The sequence below is a fragment of the Nipponia nippon genome, unplaced genomic scaffold (assembly GCF_047370975.1).
Source record: "Nipponia nippon isolate SJK-2023a ecotype South Korea unplaced genomic scaffold, ASM4737097v1 scaffold_4, whole genome shotgun sequence".
NCBI classification, from domain to species: Eukaryota; Metazoa; Chordata; class Aves; order Pelecaniformes; family Threskiornithidae; genus Nipponia; species Nipponia nippon.
Genome location: NW_028262358.1, coordinates 42,964,973 through 42,982,167, shown reverse-complemented (window position 1 = coordinate 42,982,167; position 17,195 = coordinate 42,964,973). Strand labels below are relative to the sequence as shown.

Genomic DNA, 17,195 nt, shown 5'->3' with positions numbered 1-17,195 from the left:
CTTGAGCGCTGTCCTCGGGAGGAGTGGGTATCACATGTGCTCTCCTGAGCTGGAGCCTTCCAGCTGCGTAATGGCTCCCTGCGTGAGACGCGCAGGGACAGACGAGGTCTGGTGGCAGACCACAAGCAGAGCGTCCTGTTTCAGGCTTAGCCAGTCTGCTGTCAAGAGTGAAGGAAAAGAAACGTTTGCGTAAGTTGCCGGCAAATCGTGCCTTGGTTGGGACTGAACTGTCAATATAGGGACGCCAACTTAATATAATTTAAAAAAAAACCACCACAGAAGAACACAGAACGGCTGTACCAAACACCTCGTTCAGCCTCGTATCCTGGCTCTGACAGTTACCAATAGCAGGCACAATGGGAAAGTGTAAAAGGGCGGCAGCACACGGCCGTCTGTGCCCCGAAGAGCCTCTGAGCCGCCGGTAATTTGTGGGTCAGGAACTTATGGAACGCTGTGCACCGATGCCAAAAATTTATTCTGTTTTCCTGCTAAAGCAATATTTTCTCTGAGAGCTCTTTTTGTATTCCTCTCAGTGGGACCTACTGTTCCCATAAATTCTCCAGCAGGCTATTGGATATGCTTGAAAAAAAGGTCTGCTGTTTGTCCTTTTATCTTTTGCAAACTGTTCCTCAAAGTCTTTTTGGTTTCCCTTATTATCTGTGTACACTTAACCTGCCAGAATTTATAATCCTCTTTTCCTCATATGGACATGATGCCAGCTTTCTGAAGAATGCTTGCAAACTGCAGGCCATCCAAGAGAGAGGAAAGCCTGGGAGATAAAAAACCAAAAAATCCAGTCACAATTCCAACAAACTCTTTAGCAAGCCTGATTACTTAAATGAAAATCAGACACCCAGCAATGTTTGGTGGATGCCCAGGTGAGCGTGATGGATACGTATGGCAGATACGATGCTGTCAGACACTACATCCCTGAGGCCCTATCTACCGATGTCGTGATTAAACCAAAGACACAGAATTTAATATCGCGCAGCACATTCGATAGCAGTCTTGCTGATCTGTGCGTCGTTCAGGGGCAACACGCCACGACAGTTCTAACTTTGAGCTTTGTTATTTGCTGAGTGAAGGTGACAAAGCCTGATTTCCCACAGCAAGCTGGCAAGCAACCGCACTGCCCAGCAAACACTTCTGCCACTCGGAAATAATAACTGACTTTATCTGAAGTGACTTGTGGAAGAAGGGGCTGAAATGTTAATATTTTGATATGTAAATAAAAATGTACAGGTGTCATTACATTCTTTAGCCATTGTATTAAATTTCATTTTTTCCCATTTTTCATTTGAATATAGTTGCATATGCACATATAAGAAGCTGAAATGATGCTTGTGGCAAAACCACAAACGTAAACTTTATAAAAAAAAAAAAAGAGAACACATTTTTCGATACTTTTCATTCTTCTCCTTAACAATCAATACATTTCTATCAGCCACCTAAACTTAAGAAGACTAGCCTCAATACACTCCAAATTAAATATTTTGATAATGCGTTGTGTGTGCAAAACCCTGCCTTCCATCAAAAATGAATAACAGGCTTTTTCATTTTATTTCAGCAAGAAAGAAGGAAAACATTCATCTATGATTGACCCCAGCTGACGGCCCTGCCACTCTCCCTCTTCTGGGAGCTTGGGCAGATTTTGTGTAAGACTCGTTGCTTCCTCAGGCCAGACCAAGAACCCAGACGGCCCAGTTGGCCTTATTTGCAGAGGACAATTGACTGGAAGAGCTATAGGGGAATAAACATTCTGCCAAAGTCCTTTCGGAATAGCTCCTTATGGCCACACCTAGCTCCGAGTCACTCCCCTTTTTACGGTAGTGGCATTGAACTGAAGTGTTCCTCTGCAGACAGGGCTGGCCTCAGCAGTGGCGTGGCCACCCACCCATTTGCCTCTTCCGAGGCTCCCTGCGAGCGTTACCGTCTCTTCTCGGGCCACCTTCCCTTCTAATGCAGTCGCCAACCTCTTTCTCCAACTGCCCTCTTCCCATTTCTAACAGCTGTCCTCAGAGCTTAAATGTTCCTGACTGGCGATGTTAACTTAAATCTAGTTTAATGATCTCAAGGCTCCCTTGAATCGGATTTTGAAGGGAGACACTTCATTTCTACGTGTTGAGAATGCAGTTATTTTTGATTTGTACTAAGGCAATAAATAAAGTATTATTACCTTTGTTTTTATTTAATATCTAGCTTTACCTGCCACTTCTGGAGTACTTATTAGACCCTTCAATAGACATGAATAACAGTATGCCTCTCCAGCCACCAGCTGTATCTGGAAAGACATTTGTGTACCACGTGGAAGATGAAGATGTAAACCACAGATTATTCCCCCATCAAAATCCAGGTGCCTGCAGTGAGTTTAGCTCTACACAGCGAAGAGGGGGGGAGGAGAGTTAAGCCTGTTTAACCCACCCCCCAGCTCGTACCCTCTTCATACCCTCCGGGTAGCTTTGCCAGCTCCCAGCGTACCTGCCCTGCATGCATGTAGAAGTGCAAATAGAGGCGAAGGAAAGCGGAGGGTAATACGGAGTATTGTCGTGTGCCAGAATATACAGGGAGACCGTGGGCACTCTCAGGTCCACTTGCTCTTGCAGCCCTCTGATGGCACCGGGACCTCAAGTCACTGAGAGAGGCTGTGTTAGATGAGGGGCTGGACAGTGCATAAAGACTGCTCCTAAGCCAAGGAACAGCTGGGAAACGTACTCAGAAAATGCTAGATGGGATGTAGTGATGCTAACAGAGATCCTGAGGACTTGTCGGCAGACCTGAGACTGCTCAATACATTTTAGGCTTTACAAGTGTTAAGGTCCAAGAGTAAGTCTTTTAGTTTGACAAGACAAAAAGAGATGTCACGAAAAAAACCAAATCAAAGGGAATTATTGCAGCTATGGGCTACAGAAGAAACTTTTCACTTCCATGTTGAAAACTACCCACAGAATAAGACCTGACTGGTGTCTGTTTCCACAGAGTGGAAATATTAGGCCTTTAGGGTGGCAAAGGACACTCTAGGCATGTTTGGTTTAATGTAAATTTATATTACTGATAACAAAAGAAGGCCTCTGCCCTAGAGCCGTGTTCCCTGTCAGTGTCTCTCGTTCATGCTGTGGTTACTGCTTGCAGATGCAAGGGGCTGCTTCTTCCTCACAATTTAATTTCTGAAGCTTGGGCAAGATTTAGAACCAACACCACCTGTGAGTATTTCTTCATATCTTAAGATATACAAGACTTTCAGCATTAAGGTTCTTTTCTGTCTGGTAAATTTATATCGTTATACCACTTGCATATTTCTTTCACTTAATATTTTGATTTGAAAACAATTTTCTTTATTCACAGGGAATATTTCCAGCAAAAGCAGTTCTCTAGAAGGGTTCAGATTTCCAGAACTGGTTCCTTAAACTTGTTTTCTAGCTCACGTCTGGGACGCAAATCCTTGCCCCCGTCTCCTTGCTCCTGACCTCATCAGTTTCCTGCTCCCCTCTCTGTTTCTGCTCTTCTACCTAGAATGAATTGAACACGAGAGGGGATAGCATTGCTCAAACCACTCTGAAGAAAGAGGAGATTGTGACTGCCTGTAGAAAGATGTCACTGCTGTGTCTGCGATCATATTTTACACAGAAGGATTCCCTCTGCCCTTGCAGAAAATCTTAAAAGGTTCGCTGTTCAATGAAAGCAAGCTATATGAATAGAGGCTGTTCACTCCCTGGAATGGAGTCACGGCCGACAGCCGGGAGCACTGCTTGAAGCTCTCCAGTGCCACTCACACGTTGTACAGCCTGCGCGTGTCCCTCTTCTCTGCCCCGTTGTGCTACGTCTGCACTGCCAGGATGCAGATGGCTGCACTACTTGGCTATGCCTGTACTTGTCATGTTGTCCACCTTTCCAAGTTGGCCAAACCTTTTTACAGTCCTCCTTACGAGACACATTTTCATAGATCCCAAGCTGTGTTGAACAGAAACTGATGCGCTTGCCAGGTGGAGTGTGATTGTGATCCCATTTACAGCGCACAGGCAGCAAAAGTACGCCTAGGGCTTGTGCTCTGATAGTCCCCCTCAACTCCCCGTGCCTGTATCTCCGAGCTAGTCTGTCTACTGGGAAGGCCCTAAGAACACCTGCAGGCTCCCACTGCCCTGAACAGCTACGTATCAGACCTCCACCCCTGCACCTCCCGCCCATTAGCCACTGAGACGCATTTAGCTCAGGCCCTCACCCTTGCTCCCTGCTTGAGCTGTGTTGTACGTACACCATGTCTCGTCTAGTCTATGAGACCTTCTGGCTTGCCCTTGGCCCTGTCTCACAGCTAGGGATTGTCCAGTGATCACTGGACCGTGGGCTGAAGCCAGCAGCATCGCCAGACCTGCTCTTCTTGTTTGGGTACTGCGGGACTGCCTCCTTGCCTGTGCAGTTACTGCTCCCGCCTGCCTTGCCGTCACCCGCACGCCTACCCTGTCACCAAGACCTTCCCGCTCTCCTTCGCAGGGTGAGCCCTGCAGCCTCGACTGGTTTTTGAGGCACTGTCTGTTGAACGGAGAACTGCATAAATGGCTTGCTCTAGCCCCTCGGCTTGTGGATATCTGGCCACGCGGGCAGGAAGCTCTGCCAGCAAGTAAGAGACCAGAAGGCACCTTGAGAAACTTGTTTCCGTAACCAGCCCGGGCTGATCCAGGGCAGGTGTCGTCCTGCCCCGGGCAGGGGCAGTGCAGCTCAGACTTCACTCGGCCGGCCGTGCTAACGGGGAGAAAGAAGCTGAGAATCTCATGCACATCCACGGCAAAATGTTTTCTAACTCTCTGAGCTCAATGGTGAGCAGGTTTCCCTCGGCACACACGTTTAGCTGCATGTGACCTGGCCCTCCTTCCCCATGGGCAGCTGGCAAGCTTGCAGTGGTTCTCCCTCTCGCTTCTATGAATTTGACGTGGATGCCTGAAAGGTGCATACTGAAGGTTTTAAAAATGCTGCAAAATTTCATAACCATATGAAGCCTGTAATACATTGAAAGCAGTTGACACAGTTTGCCTTGCACGGATAAACGGTAAGACGACACCCCCTATTGAATTCCCACTCCTCTTCATGCCCGCGTTTCAGCCCTCCTAGGCATTTCTACACTTTTTGATCAACACGGATTCTCTCAAGAGGTGCAAAAGGTTATATTCACTTCACTTTAGTGCGTTTGTTCTTACTGTGATGACTGGGCTTTTTTTTGAAGTAGTGAAGTCCAAAATCTGTTCTATGATAAGCAGAATAAATTTGTTGATACTCCTCTAAGCTGCGTACGTTTAATAGGCTGTTTTGACATTTGGCGTGTGCTTAGAATTGATCTTGAAACAATCGGCTTTCTTTTGGTTTCTGGTAATATTTTGATCCTGGAATAGAAATGTTAACATCATAATTTGACTTAAATGGAACAAATAATTTGTATTTGGATCACAAAAAATCACCCCCTAAGTTGTGGGGCTAGAAAATTAATTATTAAATAGAAATTGTAATTCTTAAGCACAGAGGGAATTCTGGAAATAAAAAACAAGTAGCGTAACTTAGTCATCCGAAATAGGGCAAGAATCCAGCTGCAGGAAAATAGCACAAGTGGTAAGTAACCTTACAGAACAGAGTGCCAAGAGCTGTGCTCTGAAATCAGATTAATCTGTTTCCTCTTTCAGATTTCTGCATGGTGCTGTGAACGCTTCACTGGGATATAATCCTCTGAAATACGACTGTTCTTTAGCAACATGAATAATCCCACTGTTCTTGTTTAAATAAGGATTACTTACGTGAATAGCCCATTGGGAACTGCATCCTCAGGGATAAAGGCAGATAATATGGGAATGAAAGGCATAGTTTTGTAAGGAATATTAGGGAGGTATCTAAAACACATACCCAAAAGCTGAAAGAATGTGCTAAACCCCCGTGTTTGATCTTACGCACACCTAAGGTGAGTGTGTCATTTGAATACACGGGCGTGCAAGTTGAGTAACGAACTGGTGAACCAGATCCTTGGCACAGGAAAAAATATCAAAATATAAAGATGGCTTTGTTTGCTTCAAACGCTACCTGGTCTTAAAAGATCTGTGAGAGTTTAGCTGTGTGTGGGAGGAGCTGGGGACAGCGGTAGTTTGAAAAGACCTCCAAATATACTTGAAGTACCAGAACTCGATCTGACTTAAAGATTTTTTTTTTTTTTTGCTAAGGATATTAATTTGGATTTCTAGTTTAATCCTGCTGCAGCTAGGAAGATGTTAGCTTCACTGAAGCACCACTTACAACCACCTTCAGAAACCCGGATTCTCAGCATGATGACAGATGTTTGCAGGAATGATACTATGTCTGCAGCTGCTGTTTAAATAGGACTAATTCCCAACAGTGTTAAGGTCAGGTTTCTCAGACGTGGGAATGATGGCACCTTTGTGTTCTCCCTTCCTTTACGCCATTGCTCCAGCCACTCTAAGCTGCTCCTGGTGTTACTCTAAACATATGAAAGAGAACAGTATTTTGACAGCCTAGTTTAGTAAAATAGCAACAACACTCTAAGACAAAGAAAAAACACTTTTCAAGCTTAAGGGCATGCTCACCGCAAATCCTTGAAGGTTTCCTGCAAACACACTATGTATTAGAGCTTCTCAAAGAAATAGTTCAAAAATTTGGTAACTGCAGGTGCGTGACAGCCTTGGGACAGGGACACGCACTGGGACTCAGCACGGCGCAGCGCTGTCATCATCGTTGAAACTAAACCAAGAAAAGGGACCAGAGATCCTCTAAGACTGCAAAACATATTAGGGCTGAAGTTCTATGTTGAGATTCCTTTGCTGGATGATCTGCTTTGATAATCGCTACCCTTAACCACCCACTCCTCTTCCCTTCACCCTCTGGAGTGTATCTTGCTTCAGCTGTGCTCATTCCGTTGTCTGTATGACTCCGGTTTTGCAAGCAGGTGAAACACAGTCTGAGGCTGGGTGGCTGCTGCCCTCTCTTCCTGCTGCTGCTCCTACGTCAGCTCTGGAGACCGTTCAGCTGCAGACAAATTGGATCAGAGACCTGTTCTCACTGAAAATTGACCTTCAAGGAAGAATCGTGTTCGAGGGCTAGCACCCACACAAGGAACGGTGTGGAAATACGAGGATGGGGCAGGGTGGAATTTGGGACTGCCTTTTCACAGCACCACACGGTCAAAGTGGTTGTGAAACTGCAGAGAAAATGGGATATGTGAAATCATCCTTTTCAAAAGCACCTTCCATTTTCAGTTTGTTTTTTTTTTTTTTTTTTTCCACTGACCTACTTTGCAGCAGTTACACAAACAACTGCATCAGCACACACAAGGACGTGCTGAGCTGTGGTACAAAGATCTGTCGCCACAAAGCAACTGTGGAGACAGTGAGCTTTTTAACCTGAATTGCTGCCAGGGAAAATTTTCGTAGTGTTATGTGGCATGACAAAAAGGTTGGAAGTTGTCCAAAAGTCAAGCAAGGAAATATGCACCTTAAAATCTCTTAATGAACGGTTCTCAAAGCATTGCTCATCTCTATAATATACGCAAATTATGTGTAAAAGTGATAAAATTAAGCAGTCTCTAGGAGTAACTGACTTTGCCTCTGTTTAGTGTATTCCACGTCTGTTGTTAGGCTTTTAAAGTTTATGGGTTTCCAGACCATCGCATCTTACACCAGAATTTTGGGACACATTTTGGCAGTGGGAGCTTGGGCTGACCACTGGAATGGTTTCCTGAGAGGCAAGGTCCGCTCTCCAGCCATGTCTCCTGGCATTCAAAACTGCAGCACAGCCTCTACAACTGAAGTTGGACTACTATCTAGTTGATTTGTAAGCTGCCTGTGTTTCTTCTGAAGCTGAATTAGACATATATATTATTTGAACATAAAGCTACATTTTTTTATATGTACTTGCATCACCATTGACCAAAGTGACAGCTGATTATAAAAGTTCCTAGATTGCATTAGACTCAAAGGGTTTGGTTCTGTGTCTCAAAAGAAAATTCAAGGGTAAATATTTAGTCTCCAGGAATTGTAGAATCATAGAATGGGCTGGCTTGGAAGGGACCTTAAAGATCACCTGGTTCCAACCCCCCTGTCATGGGCAGAGACACCTTCCACTAGACCAGGTTGCTCAAAGCCCCAGCCAGCCTGGCCTCGAACACTTCCAAGGAGGAGTCATCCACAACTTCCCTGGGCAACCTGTTCCAGTGCCTCACCACCCCCATAGTGAAGGGCTTCTTCCTTAGATCTCATCTAAATCTACCCTCTTTCAGTTTAAAGCCATTACCCCTTGTCCTGTCACTATGCTCCCTTGTAAAAAGTCCCTCTCCAGCCTTCTTGCAGGCCCCCTTCAGGTACCAGAAGGCTGCTATAAGCTCTCCCCAAGCCTTCTCTTCTCCAGGCTGAACAACCCCAACTCTCTCAGCCTGCCTTCATAGGAGAGGTGCTCCAGCCCTCTGATCATCTTCGTGGCCCTCCTCTGCACTCACCCCAGCAGGCCCATGTCCTTCTTATGTTGGGGTCCCCAGAGCTGGACACAGTACTGCAGGTGGGGTCTCATGAGAGTGGAGTAGAGGGGGACAATCCCCTCCCTCAACCTGCTGGCCACGCTTCTTTTGATGCGGCCCAGGATACAGTTGGCTTTCTGGGCTGCAAGCGCACGTTGCCGGCTCACGTTGAGTTTCTCATCAACCAACACCCCCAAGTCCTTCTCCTCAGGGCTGCTCTCAATCCATTCTCCGCCCAGCCTCTATTTGTGCTTGGGATTGCCCCGATCCACGTGCAGGACCTTGCACTTGGCCTTGTTGAAAATCGTGAGGTTCGCACAGGCCCACCTCTCCAGCTTGTCAAGGTCCCTCTGGATGGGATCCCTTCCCTCCAGCGTGTCGACCGCACCACACAACTTGGTGTCGTCAGCAAACTTGCTGAGGGTGCACTCAATCCCACTGTCCATGTCGCCAACAAAGATATTAAACGGTACGGGTCCCAATACCGACCCCTGAGGAACGCCACTTGTCACTGGTCTCCACTTGGACATCGAGCTGTTGACCACAACTCTTTGAGTGTGATCATCCAGCCAATTCCTTATCCACCCGAGTGGTCCATCCGTCAAATCCATGTCTCTCCAATTTAGAGACAAGGATGTTGTGTAGGACAGTGTCAAATGCTTTCCACAAGTCCAGGTAGATGACATCTGTTGCTTATCTACACTAATAACTTTTAACTAATTTTAAGTTTCCTAAAAATTTTCCAGGGAAAACGCGGAAGCCGTTACTACGTGTGGTACATGTAGCAACACATGCTCTTATCCGATAAAAGGCTTCACCATTGCTGCACAGAGCTGAGGCCGAGGCGCCTGAAGGAGGGAAGCAAACTCAGTTCATTCCTATCGCACACAACCAGCAGCCGCTGCATCTTCACCTGCGGTACTGGCTTTGCTTGCTTAAGTTACTGAACCAGCCCAGGAAAACAGGCAAGGCTGCTCAATAACCCATTTTACGGACTCCCTTCTTTTCATATTTTGAACAATGGACTAGTTTAAAATGACAATGCCGTTCATGTTTATTACTGACATTTGTATTACTGACACTTTAAATGAGCGCAGACGTTATTCCCTTGAGCTATTCTGACTCTTGGCAAGCAAGCACTCGGTGTAATGTTTGCGAGGCTGCTCTGCAGCTGTAACAGGCAGGTATTTCTTTCTTTTAAAGTGTGAGTCCTTAGGTAAGTTGAAAGGACATATCATCATGCACTGTGGAAAAGAAGTAAAACTCTTGTGTCAAAATAAGACACGTTTTATTTCTTTTGTTCGTCAAGCAAACCGTGCCTTAATTTGCTCGATTCCTTTAGTATGAACTTGTTTCCAGGTTTACATGCCAGCAACATGCACCCACACGTCACTGGCAAGTCCGAGTTCCACTTTATATAAGGTGTATTTGCATTTGTTTCCTCTCAGCACTAAGTTAGTCTTTAATCGCAATACAAGTGTTTTTAGCATTTGAAAGACTTACTTTCCCCGTCATCTTCTCCCCATCGAGGGGTCAACTCATTTTGTTTAGCCCTGCCTGGCAGCACAGTAACTACAAGGGTATCTAAAGCTATCGGCATTTAACGTTAGGAGAGTTAGTCAGAAGACGAGGCTTTGCTTTCCCCATCCGGCCCCAAGTTTAAGAGCTGGCACAGGAAAAGAAATCAAAATACAAAGATGGCTTTGTTTGCTTCTGCCGTCCTCAGGCTGCGTGAGGAAAGCAACCCAGCTCCTCGGGCGCGTTTCCAGTCTGCTACTGCGGCTGCCGACCCACTCCCAACAGCTCCCGCGGGCACTGCCGCTGTCCAGCCGCGCCGGCCCCGGGGCAGAGGGACGCCGGGCAGCGGCCGGCCAGGCCGACGGCGTACCTAAGCGGTGGCTGCCCGCCGCTGAGGGGCACCTCCCTCAGCCACGCAGCTTTCCCCTGAGGCTCTCTGCGTGGGGGGTGCGAGCGTGTGAGAGGCGGGGACACCTCCCACCCCCCCCCCGTCCTCCGTTGCCCCTCGGGCCAACGGCTGCAACGGCCGCCCCACGCGCGGCCAGCCCGCGCTTTCTGCCCGCGCTCTGGGCGGAGCTCGCGCGTCAGGGGGTGACGCGGCGGCCCCGCCGCGTGTGCTCGCCTGGCGGCTTGCGCGCGGCCCCCCCGGCCCCTCGCCCCCGCGGCAGGGCGCGCAGCGGCGGCGGTGACGTCTCGGCAGCATGGCGCCCACGGGGCCGGCGGGCGCCCACCCCCCAGGTAACGGGCACGGGCGCGGGGGGCGGTGGCGCGTGCGCGCGCGCACCAGGTGCGCGGGGGAGATGGCGGCCCCCCCTCCCCCGGCGGCGGGCCGGGACTCGCCACGTGCCGCTGTTGTGGCGCCGGGCCGGGGCGGGGCCTTCCCGGCTGAGGGCCGGGGGACGCGGGGAGCCGCTCAGCCGCGCAGGGCGGCCTGCGAGGGTGCGGCCGGCGCTGCGGTCCTGCCGCAGCAGACGGGGAGCTCGCCCTCCCCTCGGCTTCTGGCGTTCGCCCGCGGCTCGGCAGCGCTGCGGTCGCCGCCTGGGGCGGTGCTGGCGGCGGGAGCCCGTTGTTCGCAGCCTTTAACTTTTGTAAAAGGCGCGTGTGGCGGCTCGGCCTGCACTGGAACGGGTCGCGCCGCCCCGAAGGCGCCGTGTTGATGGCGGCGGTGGATGCGGGCGCTTGTCGCGGGAGCCCCCGGCCGTGCCGGTGCAGAGCAGGTCCCTCGCGGTAGGCTTCGCTCTACCTGGCAGGGGTCCGGAGGGTGCTGGGGCAGCCGCAGCGCCCCGTCGGGCACAGTTAAGCCGGAAAAATAATAAAAAAAGCCAAACCCAACTGTGTGAGAGGCTGCAGCCTGATGGTGGGGACTGCATGTGCTCCAGCTGCTCCGGGGCTCTAAGGCAAAAACGCTGTTTCGCGGGTTAAACAGAAGTCGTTGGAAGGGGAGGAGAAGTAAAATTAGCTGCTAATTGGCATTGTCGGTATTTTAAAATGGACAGTTCTGTCAGTGGCTGATTTCAGTGGTGCTGCTACCTGCAGAGATCCCAGGCACTTTCCTTTTTAATATTTCTGAGGGAATACCTGCTGCTGAGCCCATACTTCAGCCCGGGCTTACGTCCCTCAGCTTGTTAAACAGGCCTGCAGTCCTCCTCGCTGCAGAGCTGTGTGCAGCACCGACTCTGTAATCGGATTCTACGGTCTAAGGTTTTTCCAGGTTCCTCTGGCAAAGATGACACTGCCCTGCCCTGCCCTTTCTCCTGGGATGTCTGAGGTCAAGCCGTGGCTAGCGACTGTCCTGCTGCTGCAGAACTGAATGGGTTTGGCTGAAATGGGAGACGTGGGAGGGTGTTTCAGCAGCAGCTTGAGAAGTGGTGGCAGTTGGAGAAAAGTTCTCCTCAGATGAGAGCAAAAATTGCCTGCCAAGGGCGTTCGTGGAGCCCCAGCGAGCAGGAGATGATGGTGTGTACATCTGGCGGTGGTGCGAAGGACCTGCGTTCAGGGGCAGGCCATCAGGAAGCAGAGCGAAGTGCTCCTCCCTAGCCTTTCAGCGGCAGGGTATGGCACAAAGCGAGACCGTGCTGGTCTGGAGGCTGGTTTGTTTCCCCATGGTTCCTGCCTGTAATGAATATCTAATAATCTGTTGTGAACAGTTTAATGTTGGGAGATGGACAGTTGTGGTTATAACGCTGGACGCTTTCTCAGCCTGGGATTCTTGTGTTTAGCTAGAGACAGTGGACACAACTAACAGGCCTCCTCTGTTATTCCGGGACTTCAGTGACTTTTGTGGTTGTCGTTTGCCTTTCAAGCTAGCTTTGTAAATGCATCAGCTACACAAGCGTCTGTCTGTCTATTACGGAAGACCTGAATGGTTTGTAAGACAAGTGCCAAAATGGAAGATGTCAGCAAGGTGCACACAGGTACACAAGGTGAAGTGGTAAGATCCAGTGCTTCTCTCTTTTGATAGGCAGGGTAACAAATAACTGAGCAATAGGGTGCTGTTGCCCACTGTTGTAGAGGACCCATCTGCCATCTGTTGGTACAGTTCATGAAACTGTTAATGTTGCCAGAGGAGATCCAGTTGAAGATTTAATTAATTAAACAGCAAGTAATGTTAAGGTTGTCACGAGATGTCTGTGGCAAGCTGATAGCAGGAGCATTCTTTCTAGCTACTATTGTTGTAATTTCTGTGTGCTGCACAATAATTTTTTGAATGACGGAGAAACTTGGCCTTGGAGCTGGTGTGGGGCAATGCTGGTTTTCTGAATTAGGATGCGCAAATGTGGAGTGGCCCTGTTGCCTGTTAGGACAGGACCTGGTCAGCCTAGGAAATAGGGGCTACTGTAAGTGCCTATAGCTCCTTGTAGTTCTTCAATTTCTGTTCTTTCACATTAACGTGATGAAAATACTGTAATACTGCTACAGCCGGGTTGATCCTTTATTAAAAGCTTTGGAAGCAACTTGTAATCCTTTATTCCTTTCCGAGTACTTGTATGTCAGACTATTTTATACTAAGAATAAATTTTTAATAGAAGTGCATAAATAATAAAAAAAACACCTTTTGAGAATCATTGCAGGCATCAGAAAAATGTGTTTTTAAGCAAATTGCAAGCTTTGAAGTCCTGTTTCTTGTGGAGAACATGTGTTTATCCCTTCAGTTCTGCATATATGCCCTGTATGTGGGTTGGGTTCGGATAAGGAGATGAAGAAGTATCATCTTGCCTTATCCGCTGAGCTGTTTAGTTGCTGCATTGTGAAAATGTTAGGTTACAGTTGGGCAAAGTTTATAATTGTTAGTGGTAGAATGACTGTAGGGGTGAACAGCTGTACCAGAGGGACACCTTGTGTGCTATGCAGACTTACTTGGAAACATCTGCAAGGGGTAACAGTTGTTGTAGCTGATTTCATTTCTCCTTTCCAGACTAGTAATTCCCTTGTTCAAGTGATCTCAAGCCAGAGTGTTTACCTTGGGGAAGTGAAGTAGGATATGAGGATTTTTTTATTCTGCATTCTGTATTCCTTTGGCTTTTAAGCCAGTGCTGTTGGGTCACTTTTGTTCTGTCTTGGTATGGTCTGCTAAACTAGTTTCAGCCCTAGACCACTCTGTGGTAATGTGCTTTCTATTTTAAATTTCAGTAGAATGTAAAATCAAGGTAATTGGTCCTAGGTCCTGTTACCACTGCTGGTTTGCTACTATTTCTAGCTATAGAGGCAGTTTTTCTCCTGGACACTTCTGAATGGAACAGGGAATCTGTTTCCCAAAGCTCACCAGTGATCTTTATAAAATAAATTTGTCATCAACTTCTGGCTGAGCAGAGGTAGGAGCAGGGTTTGTAAATATTAAAAAAAAAAAAAAAAGAAAAGAAAAGCTGACCTGATTTTTTTCCTGCTTCAGAATTTCTCCAAACATTTTTTCATTTATTCTATAGCAAACTCATGTGCCCGGTCTGTGCTGGGGAGGGGAGTTATGTGAGTTGAATGCTAAAGTAAGATGATGGTACTTGTTTAGCAGACTTGACTCCCAGCCTCTTCCCTGCTTTTCTCCCCATGGCAGAGTTCAGCACTTTCTAGCATGCCTTTATGAATTGATCCTCTGTGATTTCTGGGGTCTTTTTGGACCTGTCTGCAGACTTTGTTTCCAACTTGAAAATTGCATCGTCAGTGTGCCAGAGCACGGCTTCAAGTAGTGCAGGCTCCTAATGGAAGAAGAGTCAAGTGTTATCCATAGCAAGGACAGGTAAATTGGGTTTTGGTAGGCTTGGAGCTATGCCATCCATTTGTAAAACACAGAGTCTGTGTACCTCTGGCACTGACAGCCACCTTCGTGATTCCCACGGTATTTCCTGCAGCTTTTTGAGATGCTGCTGAAGAACCACAGATTTTGAAAGCTTCTTTGGAATAAGGCTCTCCACAGAGCTGGGAGCAGAGATGAAGCAGAAATCTGTGCTCCTGTGAGCAGAAAACGATGCACTGAAGTGGCATCTGTTCAGCGAGGCAAGCTGTAGAGAAAGCAAAACAGACCACATGAGGTGCAGGATTTAAAACCAAGCAGACGACTGTAAATCTTTGTTTGCTTCCCAGCATGTATGAGAAGATAGTTGGGAAGCACGTAGGTAAAAGGGACAGAAGCCTATAGAAAAGAAGACTGGTTCTGGGAGGGCTCCAACGGCCCGGCTCAGCTGTCTGGGTTACAGTGCTCTCGGCGTCAAGGAGTTGACTTAGAGGCTGCATTAAAGCAAAAGCAAGCTCTAATGCGTTTGTCCAATTGGATTGTAGCTCTTGTAAAGCACATGAGTTATGCTCATGGGAGTCTACATTGCAGTCCTACTTTCAGATACAATTTTTTGTGTCTTGCCTCTGAAAGCCTTTAGCTCAAGGACTGATTTTATTTTCATGAATAATTTGATGGTTTAACGTGAGTAGGTTTAAGCTCTTGTGTAAGAACCTGCTGAGCCTGCCTGTGTGGTGTTAAAACTTTCAACTTGAAATGAGGGTGGCTTTATTTTTTGTATTTTAATCTTCCCTCAAATGCTTCATCCTTGTTATAGAACAAGTTTTATTTGACTTCTCTTCTTGCTGGGACTACATCTGATTTAGAGCTGTTTTTCCAGTGTGTTGGTGTAAATGTAACCTTGTAATACTTCACTCTTGGCCTCATCTTCTCTCCAGCATATTCTTTTTTAACAGTACTGATGTCTAAACAGAAGTTGCATTGCAAGAATGCGGAAGGAAAAAAAAGGCAAATCAGTTAGCTGCCAGTGATTTTTAAGTACTACTATGTGTAAGTTGTAATGAGACGTAAGGATGTTTTTGTGCTTCAGAAATCATCTTTTTTACAGGTGCTTTGACGATAGTGCATAACTAAAATGCAGAACAGGTGTTTACTCAAAGTGAGTAGTAAGTCCAAGCTGAATGAAGGAGAGAGAATGAAGAATAACACATCATTCAGCTACATGGTTGTGAGAGATAAGTGGGGTCCCACTCTTGTAAGTTGGGTTTTTGGTAGAGGCTGTTTGATTATTTTGCTATATGCATGTCTTGGTTCTGAAATGATTCTGTGTATCTTCTAAAGAGGAAAAGTAGGATTACTTTTGTTGGGGCTTGGGGGGTTTTATGGTGCGTTTTGTTTGTTTATTTTTTTAAAGTCTCAGATTATAGTTTTGGCTTTTTGTTTAATGTTTGGGATGGGCTTTGTTTGGGATCTTACAGCATTACAATACTGCATCTTCCTTCCTAATGATAGCTCTGAAATTTCTACAGTTTTCTGTTTCAGTCATTGTTAGACTTACCGTGTCCAATATCTTATAATTAGCATGTGATTTGCCTGATTTGTTTTCTTCTGGCTTTGTTGCGCAGCAGGAGAAGATCTTGTGTTTGTGCAAAAGAAAATAAAACGTGGCTCTTATCTGTCGGTGTATCTTGGTGTTTGCTCACCAAGAGAAGTGCAAAATTGTTATTTACTATTCTAATCCTAGAAAGAGGTGAATTTGGGACTCAGCTGAAGAGCTGTTTTTGCTTGCTCAGTTTCTTTCTTTCTCTGTTATTACGGTATAGGCGATTAAAGTAGAATTTTTTTTTTTTAAAATTAAGTTTACTGGTTTCTGGTTTGCACTTGTGTACCACTTACAGTACGGTGTCTGGTACTAAAAGGCAGCTCTGCATTGCTCTTCAAAGGTTGCTGTAGAGGAAACAATCACACTTTTCAGTGTTGGAGACTAGTTTATATAGAGAGTTTGATGTATGCCCTTGTGAACTTTTGATACTCTTGTTTCTGCAGCTGACTGTATGCAGGTGGCTGTACTTAGGTGAAGGACCAATTGAGTCTAATTCTATTTAGATAGATACAGCTGTTACCTGACATCATGTGATTGGAGCTGTAGGTGAAGGAAACCAATTACTGTTTGATTTCAGTAGAGGATTAGTTATTTTAGTCTGTTTCTTAAATGGGAAGAGCTCAGGTTGCACAAGCGTGTAGCTAGGGAATTTCAAAGCTGCTTAAATATTGGATTTATTTTCTTGCAGCAGATCCCCAGAAAAGCATGGAAGATGAAATTGAATCAGTTTTGCAGGAGCGGATAATGGTTTTGGATGGAGGCATGGGTACCATGATCCAGCAACGTGCTCTGTCAGAAGAGGATTTCCGAGGGCATGAATTTAAAGATCATTCCAGGCCTTTGAAAGGCAATAATGACCTTCTCAGTATAACTCAACCTGATATAATCTGTGACATACACAAGGTACGTGGTTCTGATTTCTTTCTCTTGACAAGAGAAGGAAGCAGAAGTTGGCCTCTGTGCTCCCCTTTTCCATGCCACAGGCTACTGGCTCTCCTGTGTCTTCTGGGGATAGGGAAGAGAGTGCTAGGTAACCATGCGAAAAAGAATGAGCAGATTTCACTGTTCTGGTTGTGTGAGCACAGCATTTGTGTCTTGGTTCCTGATGTCACACAGGCAGTGTTGTTTTTAAATCCCTTTTTGACTTATGTCCCTGATGCATTTCTGCTAATTGTAGATTCTGATTTATATCATTTTTCTTTCCTTTTCTCCTCCCCAACCAGCACTTGAAATACATCTAAGTAGGACACAACTGAAGTCTAGATGCATGTTTCTATAATTCTATACTAAAGAGCTGTTAAATGTTGCAGCCTGAAGCAGACTTCTCCATAGTTAATGAGTATATGGGCTTCCTA

At 46.6% G+C, this 17,195-nt stretch overlaps 2 protein-coding genes across 16 annotated transcripts in view; one reads left to right on the top strand and one right to left on the bottom strand.

The window, feature by feature from the left end:
• The first annotated feature begins 9,409 nt into the window (after positions 1-9,409).
• MTR (5-methyltetrahydrofolate-homocysteine methyltransferase) overlaps positions 9,410-17,195 on the top strand; it is a 56,410-nt gene continuing 48,624 nt past the window's right edge. For 3 of the 6 annotated variants that reach the window (XR_015708000.1, XR_015708001.1, XM_087773591.1), the window contains exons 1-2: positions 12,293-12,426; positions 16,529-16,743. Coding sequence is in view for 2 of the 6 variants with exons in the window: in XM_087773591.1 (XP_087629717.1) it covers positions 12,375-12,426; positions 16,529-16,743 (267 nt within the window). In the remaining 4 variants the exon portion in view is untranslated. Of the gene's footprint in view, positions 10,751-12,292; positions 12,427-16,528; positions 16,744-17,195 lie in introns of those variants that run through there. The other 3 variants (XM_087773592.1, XM_087773594.1, XM_087773593.1) reach the window with 3 other exon arrangements.
• LOC148053269 (uncharacterized) overlaps positions 12,423-17,195 on the bottom strand; it is an 87,334-nt gene continuing 82,561 nt past the window's right edge. For 3 of the 10 annotated variants that reach the window (XM_087773596.1, XM_087773601.1, XM_087773598.1), the window contains 2 exons: positions 14,308-14,505; positions 12,423-14,202 (listed from right to left, as the gene is read on the bottom strand). In XM_087773596.1, coding sequence (XP_087629722.1) covers positions 14,074-14,202; positions 14,308-14,505 — 327 coding nt within the window. In that variant the 3' untranslated portion in view covers positions 12,423-14,073. Of the gene's footprint in view, positions 14,506-17,195 lie in introns of all 10 variants that reach the window. The other 7 variants (XM_087773597.1, XM_087773599.1, XM_087773602.1 and 4 more) reach the window with 4 other exon arrangements.